The sequence below is a fragment of the Chelonia mydas genome, chromosome 25 (genome assembly GCF_015237465.2).
Source record: "Chelonia mydas isolate rCheMyd1 chromosome 25, rCheMyd1.pri.v2, whole genome shotgun sequence".
In the NCBI taxonomy this organism is placed as follows: Eukaryota; Metazoa; Chordata; order Testudines; family Cheloniidae; genus Chelonia; species Chelonia mydas.
The window spans coordinates 10,310,700-10,330,351 of record NC_057858.1 but is presented as its reverse complement, the minus strand read 5'-3'; the positions used below and the strand labels follow the sequence as shown (position 1 = coordinate 10,330,351).

The following is a 19,652-nucleotide window of genomic DNA, read 5'->3' as shown; positions in this document are numbered from 1 at the left end:
CAGGAGGTCATCTAGTCCAACCCCCTACTCAAAGCAGGACCGATCCCCAATTAAATCATCCCAGCCAGGGCTTTGTCAAGCCTGACCTTAAAAACTTTTAAGGAAGGAGATTCCACCACCTCCCTAGGTAACGCATTCCAGTGCTTCACCACCCTCCTAGTGAAAAAGTTTTTCCTAATATCCAACCTAAATCTCCCACACTGCAACTTGAGAACTTCCTCTCCTGAGAATTGAGTAATCGATCATTTCATGATCGCATTCACCCAAACTGTTTCTGACCTTCAGATGAACAAACTCCTGCGTGAGAATCAAGTCTAAAATTTCTGTCCTCCAGTTCCTTCCTCCACCTTCTGAAAGAAGCAGTTATTAGAGATTTTGTGTTTTGCTCTGTTACCTTTTCCAAGAGCTGTCTGGGTGGTTAATGTCCCCCATTGCTACCAGGCTTTGGGATATTTCTGTTATTTGTTCCAGAAATGCCTCATCCATCTCTGCCCTCCTGATTTGGTGGTCTATAGTAGACCCCCCTATCACAAGATCCCCGTTTCTTTCCCCTTTGATCTTCACCCAGAGATGTGGAATGGATAGTCAAAGGAGAGCACCCTTTGCTCCAACACTCTTGGTACATGAGGTTTCTTCAAGGAGTTGCTCATGGCCAGGGGGAGATAAGGCTGAATGGGGCCTGGGTCCACTAAACGGCCAGCTCCTCAAATCTAGTTCCCTGGCAGATATCTCAGGGCCCTGCAGGGGTGTTCAGCTCACCAGCAAGCCCTTAGCGCTACAATTTGCCCTGTCCAAGCTCACGTTCATTGGAAGGGTGTTCAGAGGTTTGGGCATTAGCACGGGCTTCGGGAGACCCTGTCTGCCACAGTCTTCTTGGGTGAGTTACCTCCTCTCTCTGTGCCTCAATTCCCCCTCTGTAAAATCCCCAATCCCACAGGGGTGGTGGGAGGATAAATACATGACAGACGTAGGCTGATGAGGACCCTGTGTAGGTGAGAGAAATAGTTATTCAGTGTGATAAAAGTGCAATTCCCAGCTATGGCCACTGCGGGACTCAGAGAGCTTTCCCCACATGGCCTTCAGGATCACGCCTGTAAGATCCTAACTGGCTGTCCAGACCGTCCTTCAGGGGCCACCCGGTATTCCCCGCTCCTGCCTCCTTGCTGACCCCTGGATCGTGACTGAAATTCTACCCGCCTTCCATAATCCAACGGGAACTTGGCTCGGTTTACAGCACAGGAACTTCAAAAGAAGCCTATGGAAGCTTTTACCAAAGACGCAATTGTCTCTGGGGGAAAATCGTCTGCTTTAGACAATGGTCTTCGATCTCACGACAAACCCAGTTCTGTTTAGATGGCGCGTGGTGGTTTAACGGACCCCACCCTGAGTGTCCTCTGCCCGGGAGAGGCAGCCCATGGATCTGGCTTTGATTAGCGGTGGCACAATGCAGCTTTATCACAAAGCGCTTCCAGAAAGGAGAGCTGGGAAACAAAGAATGGTGCAGAGCAGACGGGCCAGAGATCAAAAACAGAGCCAGAGGTGTTTCCCAGCAACAACAGTGTGCTCATGTCTATCGCCCCTTCAGAGCAACTTACAGATCTGACCTGAAGGCTTGGGCGGGGTGTGCGTGTAAATCACACTGACCAAAGCTCACTTTTATCCCACTGCATGCACACTCAGGATTTGGACCAGGTTATGAGATTCCCTAAAAGCTCACAGTACCCACCCCAAAATCCTAACCGACCGTCGCAGTTAGGCAGAGGAGGAAGCTAAATCGAGTAAGAGGTTCCGGGCCTTGGTACCTGTTGTGACACGCTCTCGGGGCACCCAGAACCATAAGCCATTGCCTTACTCCTCAGCAAGAGGGAGCTTTGCTGGAGCTTGAATTGTGCGTCAGCTCCCTGCCATGCTAATCTGTCAGCCTAACCAGTGAACGCCTTGAGACTCTGCCAGTCCAACCCTTGCCTTGCAGGTAACATTCAGTTAGCACCGGTCCCAGAACCCCCTGGAAGAGCGTTCCTCTTCAGCTGTCAGTCCCTAGCACTGGACACGTTCCGAAATTATCAATGCTGTGGTCTCCAAAGAGACGGAATGCAAACCAGCCTGTTGGTTCAACTGAGGACACTCACCTGCCTTTAGTAGAGCAGCACTGAGAGGAATTTATAATAAAACAAGAATAAATCCGCTAATAAAAACAGATTTAAGTGATGCTACACAGAGATAACAGAAACAGAAAATAGTTACAAATCAAACAAGTATAACTGCAATTTCTAGCGGCGAAAGCTTAGCTCTAGCAAGCTAAGATCTTTGCCTACACATCTCTCACTTACATCTCCAGCCCAGCAGGCAGGAGGTTCTCCCATTCTTAGAATCAGAGGGTGCTGACCATTTTGTCCCCTGAGTGAGGGATGCCAAAATGGCTTTTAGCTTCTCCTTATATTTCCCCAGACTCATTGTTTTGTCCCCAGAGTCAGGATGACCCCTGGGGCCTCAGACTCTGATCCTGCTGTTTGTTTTCTAGCATGCTGGGGGCTTCTTCCTGCTGCTTTGATCACTCTGTTTACCTTATATGCAAATGTACTTTCATTGTCTTTTGTCTGTAATCAACCCATGCTGTTTTGCCCTTTGTCTGTCAGAGTGATCAAGCTGTTTACCACATGTATAAGCCACAGTCTCTGGTTTACAAAGCTGGACCCCTGCAGACCATCTAATATACATGGCTTTGTCTAGGAGAAACCTGGTTATTAGTTTTACATGGATTACTTGGTCTAAACATATTTTAGGAATATTTTGAGCACACCTACATAAAACTCTTTAGACGCTAACCATGCATACATCACCCAAGAATATCAATGACCAGAGGTCACCAACTTTCATATGATACCTTACAAGACACTCTTTGGATAAACATTATAACAGCATGTTAGGTGTAGTGAGTTTGTTTGGCCTGGTAACAATTGTAGTTACAGCCAGTAACTACAGCGGGATTCATAGGGTACACCTATGTGTCTTGTAAGTCTTACAACAGTCCCAGGAGGGAGATAATGATCATCTCCATTATCACCCCCAAAAAGGATCCTCTTCCTGACGCTGAAGAATTAAGAGGATGATGGGGAAGTTCCTGGTACCTGTTTAGCAGAAAGAAAGGACCAGGATCCTTTAGTGAATTTCTCCAAGGAAAGGAACAGCAAAGGGAAGCCTACAGCTCACGTCAAGCAGAGGTGGGAAGGTTCCAGGCCAGGGTTGGACTTAATTGACACAGATCAGAATGACAAGTCAGGGGAGGGAATATCTTTTATTGGATCCACTTCTGTTGGTGAGACAAGCTTTTGAGCTCACACCGAGCTACTGAAAAAGAGATCTGTGTACCCTTGAAAACTTGTCTTTTTCACCCACAGAACGTATTACCTCACCCACCTTGTGTCTCTAATATTCTGGGACCAACACGGCTTGACCACCACTGTATACAGATCAGAATGAACAGGGAGACTGTTACCTGTCAGCTCTGTGTTCTTGGGGAAACAGGGCACAGTACCCAGCCTGTCTGACTCACAAAAGACCTTCCCCCCCAGCCTCTGCTTGAACCAAAACCCATCAGAAGAAAGACTTACAAAAAGCAAAGAAAAGGCCGTGGGAGACACGTAAACCCCTCTGGACACGGGTGACAGGATTAAGGGAGCTCCCCTAGCCTCATTTGCATTGAAGATGGGACAGGGAGGGATCACCATTAGCGCACAGAATGGAGAACAGAGACTCCAAGGCAAGAACCGCACGGAACTCTGGGACCAGAAAAGCAGGGAAGCAGTGCATGATGGGGATCTCTGCTCCCAATGTTAATGAACCCCCGCCTGCACACACCCAGCTCAGCAGTTATCAGACCAATTCTAGTAATAAATCCATTACTGGTATCCAAAATACTGAAGCTCCCTAATTGCATTGTGAGCTCCCTCCAAGGAACACCCCCCATAGCCAGGAATGATCAGTTCCCATGGTCTAGCCTGAACAAAACAACTTTGGTATCCTCCCTTGAGCCATCAGTTTACCTATAAACAAAGCTAGTGTTCTCCCTTGAACCATTGTTCTTTCCCTACAAAAACCCCTACCCATGCTCAAGTAAGTGTATCCAACATCTGTATCAGTTCCATGGGGATGTCATCTTCTCCTGACGGATTGTGCTGGGGGCTCTGCCTGTCTCCAGCACTCCGGACCCTCAGTTACCACCACCACCTGGGACCCCCCAATGATTCAAGCTTCATGGAGTGGTGAGAACCCAGCTCTCTTTCTAGGTGTAGCCTTCTGACCCTGACTTGTGTGAGCAGTTAGAGTTTTCTAAACCTGACATAATCAAATTTAAGTTAGATTTAATGTTATAACTATTTTGTTTGGCTTCCCTATGGTTATTACCTGGCGATAAATAACTTCCATGGTTAAGCTGGTTGCTTCTCTGTCTCTCCCCCTCCCCCCGTTGGTGTTTTTTTGGCTTCCCCATTCGCTCTGCAGCAACTCTCCTCATACCTAAGCTAAAGATCCCTGCAGCACCCAAAAATCCTGGGGGTTACGCTCATCAAGTGGGTTACCACCAGAACAATTGTAACATGAAAGTGGGGATAGGGATGCGCTGCACCTGGGACATAGGAGGGTGGCAGCTTGGAAGTGCTGGTTAACCCGCTCCTCTCAGATGCGCTCAGTTAACGTGTATGTGCGTTTGTCTGATTCTGGGGCTGGAAGAACCCAGCCCTGGGGAATCTAGGTCCTGCAGGATAGCTCTATTGGGAGGGAACTTGCAGCAGGGAGAAGTAGAGCTCCGTATGAGAACACAAGTGACACAAGCAGGACATTGATAGAAGTACAGACTCCCCCACCCCGCCCCTACACACCCAGGAAGAGTAACCCTAAGACATGAGCATATCCCAAAGTAACAGGCAAATCTGGTAACAAGACTCCATTCCAGCCTAGGAAGTGGTTCCATTTAGGGCAGTGGTTCCCAACCTGCGGCCTACTTATGGCCTAATCAGCACCCAGCTGTGGCCTACGTGACATCTTCAGGGCCATACAGGCAGTGTATGTATGTATGTATGTGTATATATATATATATATATATAGTGTGGATACGGCCCACACAACACAGAGAGCGGCATATGCAACCCACAATGGTCAATAGATTGAGAACCACTGATCTAGGGGCTGACATTCCTGGGGAGCTGCGAGAGGAAAGCCATACCAACATGGAGACACTCTCCTGACCCCTGCCAAAGATGATGGTTGCATCCCACCCTGGCGAGGGTGAGGGGGCTTTGGTGGAACAATAAAGGCGGAGCCTAGGCCTGAATGACAGTGAGAGGTACCAGCTGAAACGTCTGTCAATGCATCTCACAAACAAACCAATGTGGGTTTCTCCCCTGAGTGCTCAGTTCCTGTACCTCCCAGAGTCTGGCTATAGAAAGGAGTTAAGGAACCTGGAGGTGACCTCCCCATTGCAGAGGCTAAGTGGCGGCCGTGGGATGTAGAGGAAGAACTGGTCTCGTTAGTTGAGGATACAACTCTCCAGAAGTGCTGAGGCTGCACAGATACATCGTTAAGGCAGGAAGGGAAGGTGACCCATAACAGGATGCCAGGTCCCCTTAGGTAAGCAAACAGTATTTATACACAGGACAGTAGCTGATCATGGACAAAGGAGGGGTTAGCAGATGGCGGTTTCTGTGAAGGTCAGTAACATGCGATGGGTGAAGAGGTGGGTGTCTCTTGCAATGGAGTCGGTAACATTATGAAGAATTTCTCCTGACATCCTCTCACACATATGCCACAGAGATGGTTCCTAGCCTCAGTGCTGGTGCTTGGTCTTGTGACTGCTATATATTCGCAGCTCCTGCTTCTACCTTAACAATCTGCCTCTCCAATGAGACACAGGGGGATCACTGCTGCCAACATCCCACTCAGGGGGGTCGCTTCACCCACTGTGGGACCTGGGCTATCTGGGAACTGCAGCAGCTTCAGGAAGCAACAGGCACCAGCTGGTTTGGCTCTCTATGGAGGCCTCTCCAGTTTCCCATGACAAAGGTCTATAGAAGAGGAAGACCTGGCCCCTGGATATTCTTACAGAGACTGGAGAGGTCTGTGTAGAGCCTGTGACTTCCCAGCAGAGCACTCTCTATGCAGGGGGCTGCTGGTAGATGGCGTATTCTTTTCTCCAGAAGACTGGATGATTAATGGATCTTTGACAGTTTACTTTTGTCTGATGGCAAAGGAAGTCCTAACGTAAGCTTCCTGGAATTAGATTGTGTGTGAACAGCCCCAGTCAGAATGATTAACAGCTTTTGGGGTTTTTTGGTCCCTTTAGTCCTGTGTTAGCAAATCCATTTCCCGACTCTCCACTGTTACTTCTGGGAGTTGCATGGACAGATTCCTATTTGTTTTGTTAACTACAAAGCGGTTCGGTTTGTCCACTGCCTCCCCCACAGTCTCTCTCACACAGGAAGCTGCCCGGAGCCCTTTGGAATGCCTGTCGCCCTCACCCAGGGCATATCCTCCACAGCACTGGAGATGGAGGAGGAAACTCACGCCTATAAGCTCAAGGCCATTTCTGACTGCTCTTTCCCTTGCTCAGCACATCTCAGCTTTGTCGCTGCCTTTTCTTCCTTCACGTTCCTGAGACCCAGTTTTAATTTTCAGTCTAGAGGGTCAAACCCCCGCTCCAAAAAACAACTCACCCAAGCCTCATATCGTCTCCTTCCCATTACCGTAAGCGCCTCTTCGTTAGCCTGACATCCACTTCACCCTTTTCCAGTCCATGCAAAACAGCTGCTAAGATCACCTTCCATAGAGCGCTGTGGCAGCCTCGCTGCCCCGCTTTGAATACCTCCACTGGCTCCCCTTCATATCCGAGCTGCTTGCCCTCATTTTCAAGGCCCTTCATACCTCTGCTCATCCAGTCATCAGCTCATCCCCTCTGCTTAGTGACACCAGCATAGTTCACTAGTTTGTCAGCTTTCCTCACGTCATCCATGCTACCCCTTGGGCAAGAGAAACTCTTCCTGAACTGCCATCTTCAAAACCACTCCCAAAGTCTCACTTCTACTGGGATACCTGCCTGGCCATTATTGGCTGATTTCTTACAGAGGGACAACTAGGGATCTCAATCAGCGTACATAGCAAGGGCACATATTTCAATCTCTCCTTTCTACAACCCTTCCTATGTTTCAGAGTGGTAGCTGTGTTAGTCTGTATCAGCAAAAAGAACGAGGAGTACGTGTGGCACCTTAGAGACTAAAATTTATTTGAGCATAAGCTTTTGTGGGCTAAAAACCATGCATCTGATGAAGTGGGTTTTAGCCCACAAAAGCTTATGCTCAAATTAATTTGTTAGTCTCTAAGGTGCCACAAGTCCTTCCTGTGTTTGTCATCTTAACTGCACATGGTTCAGGGAATGGGCTACCTCTTCCTCTGTGTTTGTAGCACAATGTGGCCCTGAACCCCACTGAGCACGCTTGGTGCTACTAAACTAAAAGTACCACCTTGTTTGAACAGCTGCAAGTCTTGGTTAGAGAGAGTAGTTTAACAGCTAGAAGCACACTGGGCATTTGCAATTCTCCTGATCCATGGCTTCAGGTTTCATGCACAGATGGAATTCACAAGGGAGGATGCTCAAGCTGCAACTCACTCCAGGGCATTCTTTGTTGATTACCCGCCACAAGAGCAGGAGAAACAGTCTGTAAGAGCGCAGCTCAGTGCCCCAGCTGGCCTGTGCTGCGTATGTGGAGTCCCAAAACTCCAGAGAAACCCAGCGACCTAAACCTGCAGCTCCAATTAGCTGAAATGTCAGCTTGAACACAAATCAAAATCAAGCAGGATGAAAAAAACAAACAAACACCGAACAGACGGTATTTTAAACTTCTAATCATCACTTCAGGGATGCAGAAGCTCAAATGCTTAATGGTATCTTCTCTCTGATCTGGGAATTATATTGTAGTTGAAATGAAGGATAACTGACTCCAGGAAACCTGGTACGTGAATCTCCATTCTAGGATTCCCTTAAAGGGCAGGGAGGGGAAGTTAGACGGAGCTGGAATTACCAGAAGGAACTAGGGAATTGCTAACTCCAGAATTACGGGCTGGAATCACTGCCTCTAGAACAAGGAAGGAGCAGTGGCAAAGAGATGAAGTGACTTGTCCAAGCTGTGAGTCAGTGGCAGAGCCATTAATAGGCCCCCCTCTCGACATTCATCTGTGCACTGTAGCCTGACCTCCCTTTCCCCTCTTCCATGCTAGCCCATGGGGGATGGGGTGAGAGGTCATTTAACCCTGCTGCTTGTATTGGTCCCTTTCTCCACGCCGGTATCTTAGTTCTTGATGTTATGCAATGCTGCTGGACCGTTGCCTCTTTGTTGCTTGCCCAGATGACAAAGTCTTAAACTTCCCCTCCTGTCTGCTGTACAGGAGCCCCATATTTGTCATTTCTCTTCCAGTCCAAGAGCCCTGGGTCACCCTTTGGCACAATGCTCCTTCCCAAAGCTCCCCCATGCCGAGATATTATGCAATTATGGAGTCCCTGCTACGGCCCTGTGATTCAGCGGTTGTTCAGCTAAATGCAGAGCATCACACAGAAGCAAGCAGAGTTGCTTGTGCTCTTGCAATCTAATCCAGGGGAGCAGGGGGATTAGTGATCTCCATGCCACAAAGGGTAGCGTGTGGGTATCAGGGGAGCAGAAGAGGGCACAGAGGAGAAAGAGGGAGCTTACAAGGAGGGTGACGGTCAGGAGAGAGTCAGGCACTACCGATATAGCCTCCAAGGAGCAAGAGACTCTTTGGGTTAGAACCAAGGGAGTGGCGATTAAAAAAAAAAAAAAAATTCTGTTCAAAGCTTCTTTTCTTGGAAACCGATAACACTCTTCTTCCCAACAGTCCGGAGCAGAAGGGCTCTTGCGGGAAACAAAACTCAAGACAATCCAGACGGGAAGACAGGCAAATCCACACAGTGAAGAGGTTAGATTGCAGTCTGTGATGCTCAGAAGACATTGGGGTGTTGACTGTCCCTAAGGGACTGGAATGCTGGCAGGACTGTTACTGCCTCAGCTGTGGCCAGTCTCTTTGTGAAGGTTTGCATGGAAAAGGGCTTAGCAGCAGAATAGCAAAGGGTGTTCACGATTCCCATGCAGCCCCTTAATAATGAGGAACAGCCAGACTGGGTACAAGATTAAAAGTGAAGTTGTGGGGAGCAGCATCACAAGATCCTTTGATTGGAAACCAAAACAGGGCTGAGGCTGCTCAGTACTCAGGCCCATTTGCCATTGGATGCCGTTTTCTTTTGTTGGGGTTCTCACATCCCTTTCTTTGGATTCAGGTCGTACTGCGTTTATTGCCCCCACCTTGCCCACCACCATTTTGCTTTTTATTTCCCCCAGCAACCTAAGACTTGAAAATATGACAGTGGAAACGGCCATGTGGTATCTGGTTTCAGTGGAAGCCACCTACTAGACCAGGTTATCCCAACAGATCAATCTGGGCTGAGCATCCAAACCTGTGTTTTCTAATTGCTCGGGGAACTACTTGCACAGCTGTAGGTGGGGAGATGAACGGTTATTTTAGTTTAAGTCTTCCAGACAGCCTGGGATTTCACACACATTTACTGGTAGCGACAAAACAGCTTCAATGCTGGTTTTGCAACAGACTTGTGTTCTCAGCTTAGACAGAGCTGGACCCCCCCGCTTTCCTGCCAGGATAGAATGTGTCTGTTCCTGCCATAAAACAGCCTGGTAGCGCTCACTCAGCCGCACCTCACATTCTGCCAGAAAAGGGTTTTAAGAGGCGCTGTTATGTTACTGAATCTGCTTTCTCTAAAGCAGCACAGAGTTGCCATTGTAATGGTGGTCATTTAAGGGTTTGATTTCTCCTTTAATTCTACCTCACTGAGGAACAGCACAGATATGAAAAGACTTGCTCGGAGAAAAGACAAGGGTCTGCGTAAATCCCCTCTGGAAGGAAAGACAAGGGCTGAAGTTGCAGTAAGGGCGTTAGGATTGTTAATGTTCCAGCTTCAGAACAATGAGGCTGCTGGATGTGAAACCACTCCCAGCTTTTCTTAATAAGGTTTGATTTGGGGGTGGAAAGGTGTTTCCTCTTGAGGAAACAAAGTTCACCCTCCCCAATAATTGTACGTGGTTACATTCAGGCCTGATCACACTTCCTTTTAACTTCTGTAACCATTGCCTCCCTTAAGCCCGGAGGCAGACTAACCAACCTGCCCTCCAGCATCCATCCCTGTAGCTCTTATGTCAGCCAAATAAGAGGCTAGACAACATAAGGTCCTATGTCTCTCACCCCATTGCCTCTGCCAAACTACCAGCCCTTAGGTCTCATCCTCACTACTGAATTACTTGGGAGTTAGAACTCTACCTTGAGGGGTTATATTAACAGATCTTATTGACTGGGATTTTGCAGCGAGCACGACGTCATGTTAACACAACTCCTTACAGAAGGGCTCTAACTCAAAGCAGTGTTCTAGCAAAGACAAGCCGTTCCTGTCCAGGAATGAGCAAGGATCTACTCACAAAAGGGGGCCATCTGGCAGCATATCAGCCCACCACTGAGCCACCCCTATGAAAACAGATTTTGGGTCAAGGGAAGGCAACCTGCCATTTTCAACAAGAAGGGTAAAAGGGTGGAAGCCTTTCGGTTAAGGTCAGAATTTTCACAGGAAAATAAGGAAGTCAGGTACCAAACTCCCATGAAGTCAAAGGGATTTAGGTACCCAAATACCTCATGATGTTTTGAAATCCCAGTCCAAACTCTCTGGACTGCCATTTGTGTGAAGGGGGGTTTCCCCAGTCCAATCAGATTCACGTGAAGCATCTGGTTCTCACTCTGTGGGTACTGCAAAGTAATTCCAGACGATTGGTCCAAACAAGTGCAAATAGCAGTGCATCCTGTAAAAGGTGACCTCCCTCTCCAGCCCATTAGACAACTCTAGTCATAAATCACAGATTCCATGTAAGAGCATCTGTTACATCTGTTTCTATTTCTCATGATTATATTGTTTGCAACTATTCTGGAAAAAAAAAAAATTCTTTGAAGGGATCTAAATTAAGCCTGCCTGGAAACGAACAGAATATGGGAGATTGGAAAGCTGGTTATGTCATGTGTGTTGACCACCTGGTCCCAAAAACAAGCTAGTGGTAGGTGGATCTAGTGTATGCAAAGGCAGGAATGATGGATGCTTGTATATAGATCATAGTTGACTGTCAATGAGTCCTGGTAAGCATGTGAGAATCCTTATTGAATGCAGACAAATCCAAGACAATCCACAAGTCACGCTAGTTATGGTAGGGCATTTGACCATCACAGTATTAGTGCACTGATGCCTGGGTCACGCAACACACAGGATCTGGGCTACTGTTGCTGTATCACACCCAGAGGGGTTTCTTGTAATGTGAATCCTAGTGATTAATAGTACTTCTGCACTGAGTAAGGTAGCACCTTTCATCCAAGGATAGTACAAGCACTTTCCAATTTTTATTTAAGCCTCCCTACAGTCCTGGCGACGTAGGAAATGGGTAGAAGAAAGAGCACATTCACTCAAGAGGACGGCAGCTCAGGGCAGATTTACATGCAAAAAGGTACGAATACAGTTTTAATTATTGTGATTCAAGTCTGTCTGGACACTTATTTCAGGATCAAAGCTAACCAGCCAGTTATCTAAAATAAGTATCTACACAAACTCGCTGGGAAATAATCTGTTTTAGGAAGCTCATAGAGTTCAATGGGTGCAAGTTTGTGTGTCAACCAGCCTTCGGTAAGAGCTGGGAGAAAAAGCGATCTGGAGACCAGACGTCAGGAGACTAATCCGTAGGGCATACCTCACCCACGGCTCGAGAGACGTTTAGGATCCTTGCAAAGATTCCCTTCAAGCATCACAGGCACAGACTTGCAAAGGCCATCTCGTTGCACATGGTTTAGGAGAAGAGTGAGATCGCAAAGAGGATTTTACTGCAACAGGAAAGTAGCAGTTTAATAAATAACCCATCAGTGGGAAAGATCAGCCAGTTCTAAACACAATTGAAATAAACTAAATACATTTCATCATAAGCTAAGAACACAAATCAACGTCACAAAGAGCAAACTCCATTAATTTAAAAAGAGGGGCATTGCTGCCATTCTTCATTAAAACTTGCAGCCTTTCCACATGCCTGCACCATTCAAAGACCACCAAGAACATTTGCAGCCACCCAGGTGCAGAGAAAGACAGAACGAAACAGGAGTTTGTCACTGAATTGTTTCTAATTTGCAAAACTAAAGCAGAGTGAGAAAGTGCGGGTTTTAATGCATTTTTAATCCAACAAGATCAGATTTAAACTTGAACTCCTGTATCAGCACTGGAGCTGCAGAGGAAAGGCCATCTTCACCTCAACCAGCAGGGGGCACTGAAGTGAAAGGCTTTTAGCCACAATTGAGTTTCATCGCTGCTACTCATCTGTTTTATGATACTGAGCATACAAACTTGGGGAAATAATATTGATGTTGGACAGCCAATGTTTGGCATCATGCTGCAGGGGTTTTTAAAAAAAGGTACTTTAAAAAAATATGCAGCTTTTCATATAAAGTAACAAAAATTGACCACAGTAGTTGAATGTTCTGTACAGATGTTTCCAGTTTCTACGGGGAGTGCTACAGAATTATCGGCCCTTCAGAATAATGACATTCTTCATTCAGGTCCTGTAATTCTAGCTCCTTTACGGCCTGGCCAAAATACTTCTCAGTCAAAAGGCAGAATGGTGGATCATACCCCTTCACGTACAGGGGGAATGAGTCTGTGGGCGGGGTTGGAAGACCCTCCCCAGTTTCCTGAGAAGGTAGGTGTCATTTCAAGGATTTGCAAACAAATTCCTCTGTCCGCTTCACTACTGATAATTAGTGGAATCTCCCATGGAATGCAAATATCCCTGCCATTAAGTTGCATTCAAGCTTCCAGAGTGAATAATTCAGCAGTATTGCCACTTAGTACAATTTTCTAGTGTAGACAAGACCCAATTTAACTATACGAAAGTAGTTTTTCCTGTACAAAAAGGGAAATAATTAAACTGTACAGCACTTTTATACTAGTATAGCTGCATCCACACTAGGGCTTTTACTGGTATAACTGCATATGTGAAAAAAAAGTCACACCCTTCATGACCATAATTATACCGGTATGACTTTCAAGTGTAGTTCAAGCCTTAGAAACTAGTTTCTTCAAGGATTTGCTTGTAAACAGACAGCCTTAGCCAAGAAATATAGTTTAGTTATTTTACTTAGAGTAACATGTCATTTGGGCCTAAGATTTAGGATTATGTGGTGTTACATAATCTATTATAAAAACTGTTGTATTGAGTTTGTCAGAATAGATTTTGGAGGAATTTAAGTGCTTTGCAGCCGTGCTGGAAATGCCAAACATCACAACATTGTGCTACTAAGGACCAAGAAGTGAAACTAACCAGACTAGTTTCCCTATCCAAGCAGGGTGAAGGACCAATAGAAAGCCACAGGCAGCATCAGGGGTGAAAAGGAAATTAGATTCAGAACATGTCAGTTTTAATAAGCTAAGGTATTAAATAAAGGGAAGGATTTTTTTAAAAAATATATATAATTTATAATATATTATATATTAAGTTTACAGTCTATTTTGTGGTGTTTCAGTTATATTTTACCTTGCAGTTCTGATTGCCTCAGTGTGACCAGGGTAATTGTATTTATTACTTTCATGGCTGGGGGGAAGGAGAAAAGCACATCAGCCAATTTTAATACAAAACGTAAGAGTAAGAATTGGCAGTTTTACTTTGTTGTACTCACAAAATGGCTTTTAAAAAAACCACAAAACACAAAAACCACACACAAAAAACAACCCTGTAGTAGGTATACTATTCTACAGAGCAAGGATTTTTGGACGGGGAAAAGGAATTTAAACGTGATTTCCTTTAGGATCTGGTTTTGCTGTGCATGGACAATACCAGATGTTCCTGATAACGATCAAGGACAAGCCTTGAGAAAACTGGAGCTACTGTGTTCAGTGACGCTTTCTGCTAACTTATTCCCTAACCCTGCAATCGGATCCATGCAGGCAAACTCTTGCACTCACATACTGTTCCCCTGAAGTTCCCTGGCCTTTGCAGAAGCATAAGACGATGGATCCAACTACAGGATTGGGGCCTTGGGTGATAAAGATTGTTTCTAAATTGTTAAATCATGAATTATATTTGTTTTAATTAATATTACCGTTTCTTATAACTGGCTGACTCAGGGGACTGGGTGAATGGATATTAGGTCAATAGTTCAAACTCTATCTAGGGGAACAGTGAGCTGTTACTACCCATCAGCTATTCAATAGCCTACATGAAATTCATTTTGTAGATCTCAGTCCACTTCCTGCTGGACGGCTGTCCACATCACAAAAACTGCTGACAACATTGACATTAACTGGTCCCACATTGGTAGCCTCACAAGAGGCTATAAATTGAATGAGCCCTGGAGCCTGAACTCCCCACATTCCCCAAAGCAGTCCCTCCAGGACAGGTTGAGGTATACTAGCAGGGCGGAATGAGGAAGCTTGCAGTGCTGGTCCCCGTACCGTACCTGTTGTGTGGTTAGAGGACTTCAGTCGCTAGGGCTGTCCATCTGGCATCTCACCAGCTCTAAAATTCATTTAGAAGCCAACGGCATTCCTGAGCCTTGCTGCAAGTGGGTATTTGTGACACTAACATTCTAGGAGCTCATCTATGCAGCTGTGCTCAGTCAGGTTAGCTGTGATTTCCTGTTCCCAATGAATTGAGAGGTTAAGATACCTACCACAAATCTGTGCCAGCAGGAAACTGACCCAAAGCACAACCACAGGACAGAAGACTTTCCCAATAACAAGAGAGAGCTACTGAAATCACATCTGCTCTAGTCCAAGCCTTGACTATTTCCAGTGGATGAATCCACAGCTCCCTTAACTAGTTCTACTGCTTGTGTGTCAATTGGCTTACAGCTTCTCCTAATATTTTACTTATACTTTCCCTGTAACTGCTCAAGCCTATTACTTCGGATTCTGATTCCACACACTGATAAGAATAATTAATTTCTCTCCTCTCTGAATGCCCCTTTACGTATTTGTAAATAGCTAAGCATCCCTGACACACCAAACATGCACGTCTCTTAACTTTTCCCACATCAGGTTTTGAGCCTTTGCTTTACTCTGCTGCTCTAATTCTAAGCAGAGCTCAACCCTACAGCTGAGGTCACTAAGACATTTTTCAGCAAGATGGCTGTCCCCTGCAGGAGGTTCAGAAATGCCAAGTGGAATTCAAATCTATATATTCAGTTATAATGTAAATTTTGTGCTGCAGCCTTTCAGACTGATGGACTGAGCAGAATGACTGCAGCCCCATATGAGCTGTAACTCCCAGAGAGCCATCATCAGGTGTTTCCTATATCAGATAGCAGCAGTTTGGGGGAAGGAATATGCTTTATAAAAGTGCGTAACATGAATTAAGCCATTTCTCCGAACTCTCTGAGAAGCGTGTTTCCTAATGTTCCAGTTCCACGAAAGAATTTTTGAACCACTCAATCCACTTCCAGAAGACGGAAGCGCAGACAAAATGCTACATTTAAGTAACTGTGTAGTTGTTCCAAAACAAGAAATCTGTAACTCACGACTGCCTTTTCACCACCCAGTCACTCACTCCCAAGTGAGCTAAGGGCAGTGACAGCTGTACCTTTACTTCCTGCCTTTGTCACCTCTTTCAGAACATTACTGAAATAGAATTTCTTTTTGGTCTGAATTTATCACATGGGCTGGAATTGGCAAATTCATCAAATCCTCAAGAAGTAAAGATCTACTCAGCTGGAGACTGACTGGTCTATTCTACACATACATCGCTCTGTATTTAGTGTATCAGACCATCTTGTACTCTCAGCATGAGCTGGGGATGGAGGCTTGGACTGTGATTTCTATGCTCCCCCAGTCCTCAGCCTGAAGTAGGCTAGCCCATCAAGCAGAATGGGCCAGAGGCTAGTACTGATTATATTGGGGGAAGGGACATGTAACTGAAGCCTTGGTTTTCTCTCGCTGTCAGATCATTTAGTTTATATTAAAGAGCAGGGAAAGAATTCTGGCTCCTCACTCTCATTGGCAAGGTGAATATATGGCAGGCGACACTGTGAAGTTCACCATTCACATACAAAAGCAGGTTTTCCTTAAGAACTATCCCTTCACATGGTGCAGTCGAACTTCTTCCTTCACCACCAGATGGTACAATCTCATTTTTTGCACCAGCTGGATGTATTTGGCTTTGAAGGACAGTTTTTCCCTCCCTCATTAGCTGTTAGTGGTACAGTCCATTACCTCCCCTGACTCTCACCCCAACTCCAGTTGGTACAGTCCATCCTTGGCTTGGAGTTGAAAAGCAAGAGATTCAAGTTCTCCCCTCATACACTACTGTCCTCCAGCAGGGGCTCCTTGCCATCTGATCCTCCAGACTGTGGGCTGTGGGTGTGGGTCTGGGCTCCATTGCTGTGTTTCTTATGGCTGCCCGATCTCAATGCAAGATTGTGTTCCGGAATGAACAAGGCCACTAGGAGCGACAGCAGGACCGAGCATGCTCCAAAGAGGAAAGGGGGCCCCGGGATAATGCTACTCTGTAAAGCAAAGTACAGGAATGATTAATGCAGTGAAGTGGGAAGACAGTCAAAGCTAGTGATGAAACTGGATAGGATACCTCATCAGTAGGGTTGACCATGACCTTCGTGGCCTTTCCCATGGTTTCCACTTCAGCCATTTCATTCAATTCCACATGGAACAGGTAAAAGACGAAGCCATAGAGAGCTGGCCCCAGCCCATTACAGAGTCCCCGAATTCCAGTGATCATCCCCTGAACCACACCTGAGAGAAAAAGTAAAGATCGGGAAGTCATAAGCCTCCCGCTTTCTAAAGGAGAGGCAAGACATCTGTGCTGCACAAGAACAGGATTAAGTCCACATCCAGAACAAATGTAAACCAATGACTGTCTTGACAGATCTCAGCTCCTAGATAGCTGTACCTCCCTACACACACATTAACAGTGAGCTTGCCATTTCCCAGAGCATGGGCACAGGCAAGTCATGCCACAACTTACTGATGAACACAGGAGGTTGAATTAGAGGCAATCTAACCTCAGGATTCAGGGAACAAACTCAAGGTAGGTGGATGGTCAAGTAGGAACTTCCTCCCTATCTCAAATGAGTAGTAGTTCAATGTTGCACAAAAGCACTATGGGGTGTTTTATGAGACCCTTCCTCAAGGATCAGGTATTGTTAAAAAGGCAGATACCAGTCTTGATAGGCTGATGGTGTAAATTAGTTCCTAGAAACTAGTACACCTAATAAACTAGATTCTCAATCCTATATTCTTTTGTGCATACAGGTACCCATTAAGAGTACTCGGGCTGTACACACCAGAGAATTAACATGGAGGGTGGTTGGCATACAGCTTTGAAGCCATACAGAGATGCTGCACAGTGTGTCCAGATTTTCACTGGATTTCAAAAGGTTAAAGAAATACCTATCCTCCCTACAGTATCAGTAGCGCTCTCTCCCTACCCATGTAAAAGTAGTAGAAAACTTGTCAGGATAACTGCTGGATGAATTTTAATCAAGTGTGACGTACCCTGCTGGTCTGGATCTGCGTTCCTGGACACCATGGCACTGATGGCTGGGAAAGTGATACTGGACATGGCAGCCACAGCTCCTGCTGCCCACATCATCCTACAAGAGAAAGAGAAATCAGCCCATTAAATGCAGTTTAACCTTTTTTCATTTGCGGATCTCTAAAAAATTTCAAATGGAGGTGCAATGCCTTTTGGAAATCTTAGACAAGTCTGCAGACCCCCCAGGGGCCTGTGGACCACAGGCTGAAAACCACCGCATAAAGCAGAAAGGAGGAGAGTTTTCCATACAAAAAAAAGAGTACTGCAAACTAAGGCTGGAAGAGCAGACAAACATCTCCCTCTGGTGGCCAAATGGAGAACACTGCACAACTGCACTGGGCACAAGCAACTGGCTAAAGAGGGGAGGGATGAGAAATGTGTCAATTGTTTATTTAATAATGCAGACCCACTCTTACCAAGGCTGCGATCCAAAGCCGTACCAGGCAAGCTGTAGAATCTGGAAGCCTAAGCCCAAGAGGATGGTATTTTTATTTCCTATTGAACGCATGAGAATCCCCAGCACTACTGTCTGAGAAGAGAAATGAGATTATGTTATCAAACTACAGTGGGGAGAAAGGAAGCAACTACACTGGACAAGAAAGTGACGAAGAAAGAGGAGGCAACTCTCCTCACTGTCAGGTTTGTCAGGCCCTGGGCTGTCCTGCAGCTAGTAACATGCATTGATAAGGCTTCACAAAAGAATTCTGACAGTTGCCAATCCAATCCTCAACGTCACAAATTTTGGTGTATTCTCATAATCGAGGGGTTTGAGAGTAGTACCCAGAGAATGGGTTCTCACCTGAGCCAATATGGAGAGAATTCCAACCACACCAATAAAGGCTGCCACAGTCTCTGAGGAAAATCCAATGACCTGCAAAGACATCAGAAGGGACACGATTTCAGGCAAAGGGCTTCGTGTTGTGCCAGAGAAAAGCCACGCCATGAGAGCTATCTCTAGTGCTTACTGATACTACTTGTCAGTAGCATGAGCATTACACAACTTCACCCTCTACCGCCTCACGGGAAAGAGAGCATTAAAGCCTCCCCAGTGACAAGATGGAAGATGTTTCCATGGGCTAACGAGGTAACTAAGTGAGTGGATACGCTGTCCCAACTGCCTGAAGAAGACAAGGTGGGGTAAGCACCGAGTCCAGCGCAGGTAGCTAGTGATTAGCCTGGGGACTGCATTCGCAAGGCACAGAAGGGCTGCACAGTTAACCAGCATTCATGGGGATCCTCCATTTTCAATCAGGTTACTGGTACTGTTTCACCCTCATTAAGAAATAGCTTCTGGTCAGCAGTGGCAAACCAGGGCTGCTGGTGTGCCACCAAGCTGCCAATTCCCCCAGCCCAGGATCACTGGGCAGAAGCTGCCGCCCCATACTGCATAGTCAGGAAGGAAATAAAACAAACGCATGAGACTACAACACGCACTACAAACCTTTGATTTCCAAACCTGTATCCTAGTCTAACCCCAATGACTGACCTGTCGTAGGTACAAAAAGAAGCTGGAGTACTGGCCGGCTTCAGGAAGGTAGGAGAGAAAGACAGTAATGCAGATAAGAAGCACAGTAGAATCCTGGCCCACTTTGCGGAGAGACTGGAGAAACAAACAGGACCATTAGGCTCCCTCTGATACAAACCCAACACAAAGGGTTACTTAGTACACTGAGCACCCTGGAAGAGCTTGTTCTGCCACAGCATTTCTGCACATCAGTGGGACATATCTGTATGACAGATCTGTCTGGCACCAAATTGTTTCTGCCTTGAAGAGCTTCCCGGCTGTGGGAAACTTCACCCTGCTAATGCTGAGCATCACAGAGAATCCAGCTAGAATTCTGTAACTCTGGCTCTCCTTGGAACATTAATATGAGCAGTGACTCCTACGTGAGACCAAGGTGAGGAGCAAATGAGCAAGACAATCTTTTTCAGGGACCCAACCAGCACTCCCCCAGGCTAATAGAA

At 46.1% G+C, this 19,652-nt stretch overlaps 1 protein-coding gene across 10 annotated transcripts in view; it reads right to left on the bottom strand.

The window, feature by feature from the left end:
• Positions 1-217: 217 nt before the first annotated feature.
• The window catches only part of LOC102944930 (hippocampus abundant transcript 1 protein), a 28,382-nt gene continuing 8,947 nt past the window's right edge, over positions 218-19,652 (bottom strand). Inside the window, exons 7-14 of one of the 10 annotated variants that reach the window (XR_005223333.2) lie at positions 19,174-19,287; positions 18,487-18,558; positions 18,104-18,216; positions 17,648-17,745; positions 16,722-16,885; positions 16,349-16,641; positions 13,677-13,733; positions 11,484-11,979 (exon numbers count right to left, since the gene is read on the bottom strand). Coding sequence is in view for 1 of the 10 variants with exons in the window: in XM_037885486.2 (XP_037741414.1) it covers positions 16,432-16,641; positions 16,722-16,885; positions 17,648-17,745; positions 18,104-18,216; positions 18,487-18,558; positions 19,174-19,287 (771 nt within the window). In the remaining 9 variants the exon portion in view is untranslated. Of the gene's footprint in view, positions 985-11,483; positions 16,642-16,721; positions 16,886-17,647; positions 17,746-18,103; positions 18,217-18,486; positions 18,559-19,173; positions 19,288-19,652 lie in introns of those variants that run through there. The other 9 variants (XR_005223335.2, XR_006287490.1, XR_006287489.1 and 6 more) reach the window with 9 other exon arrangements.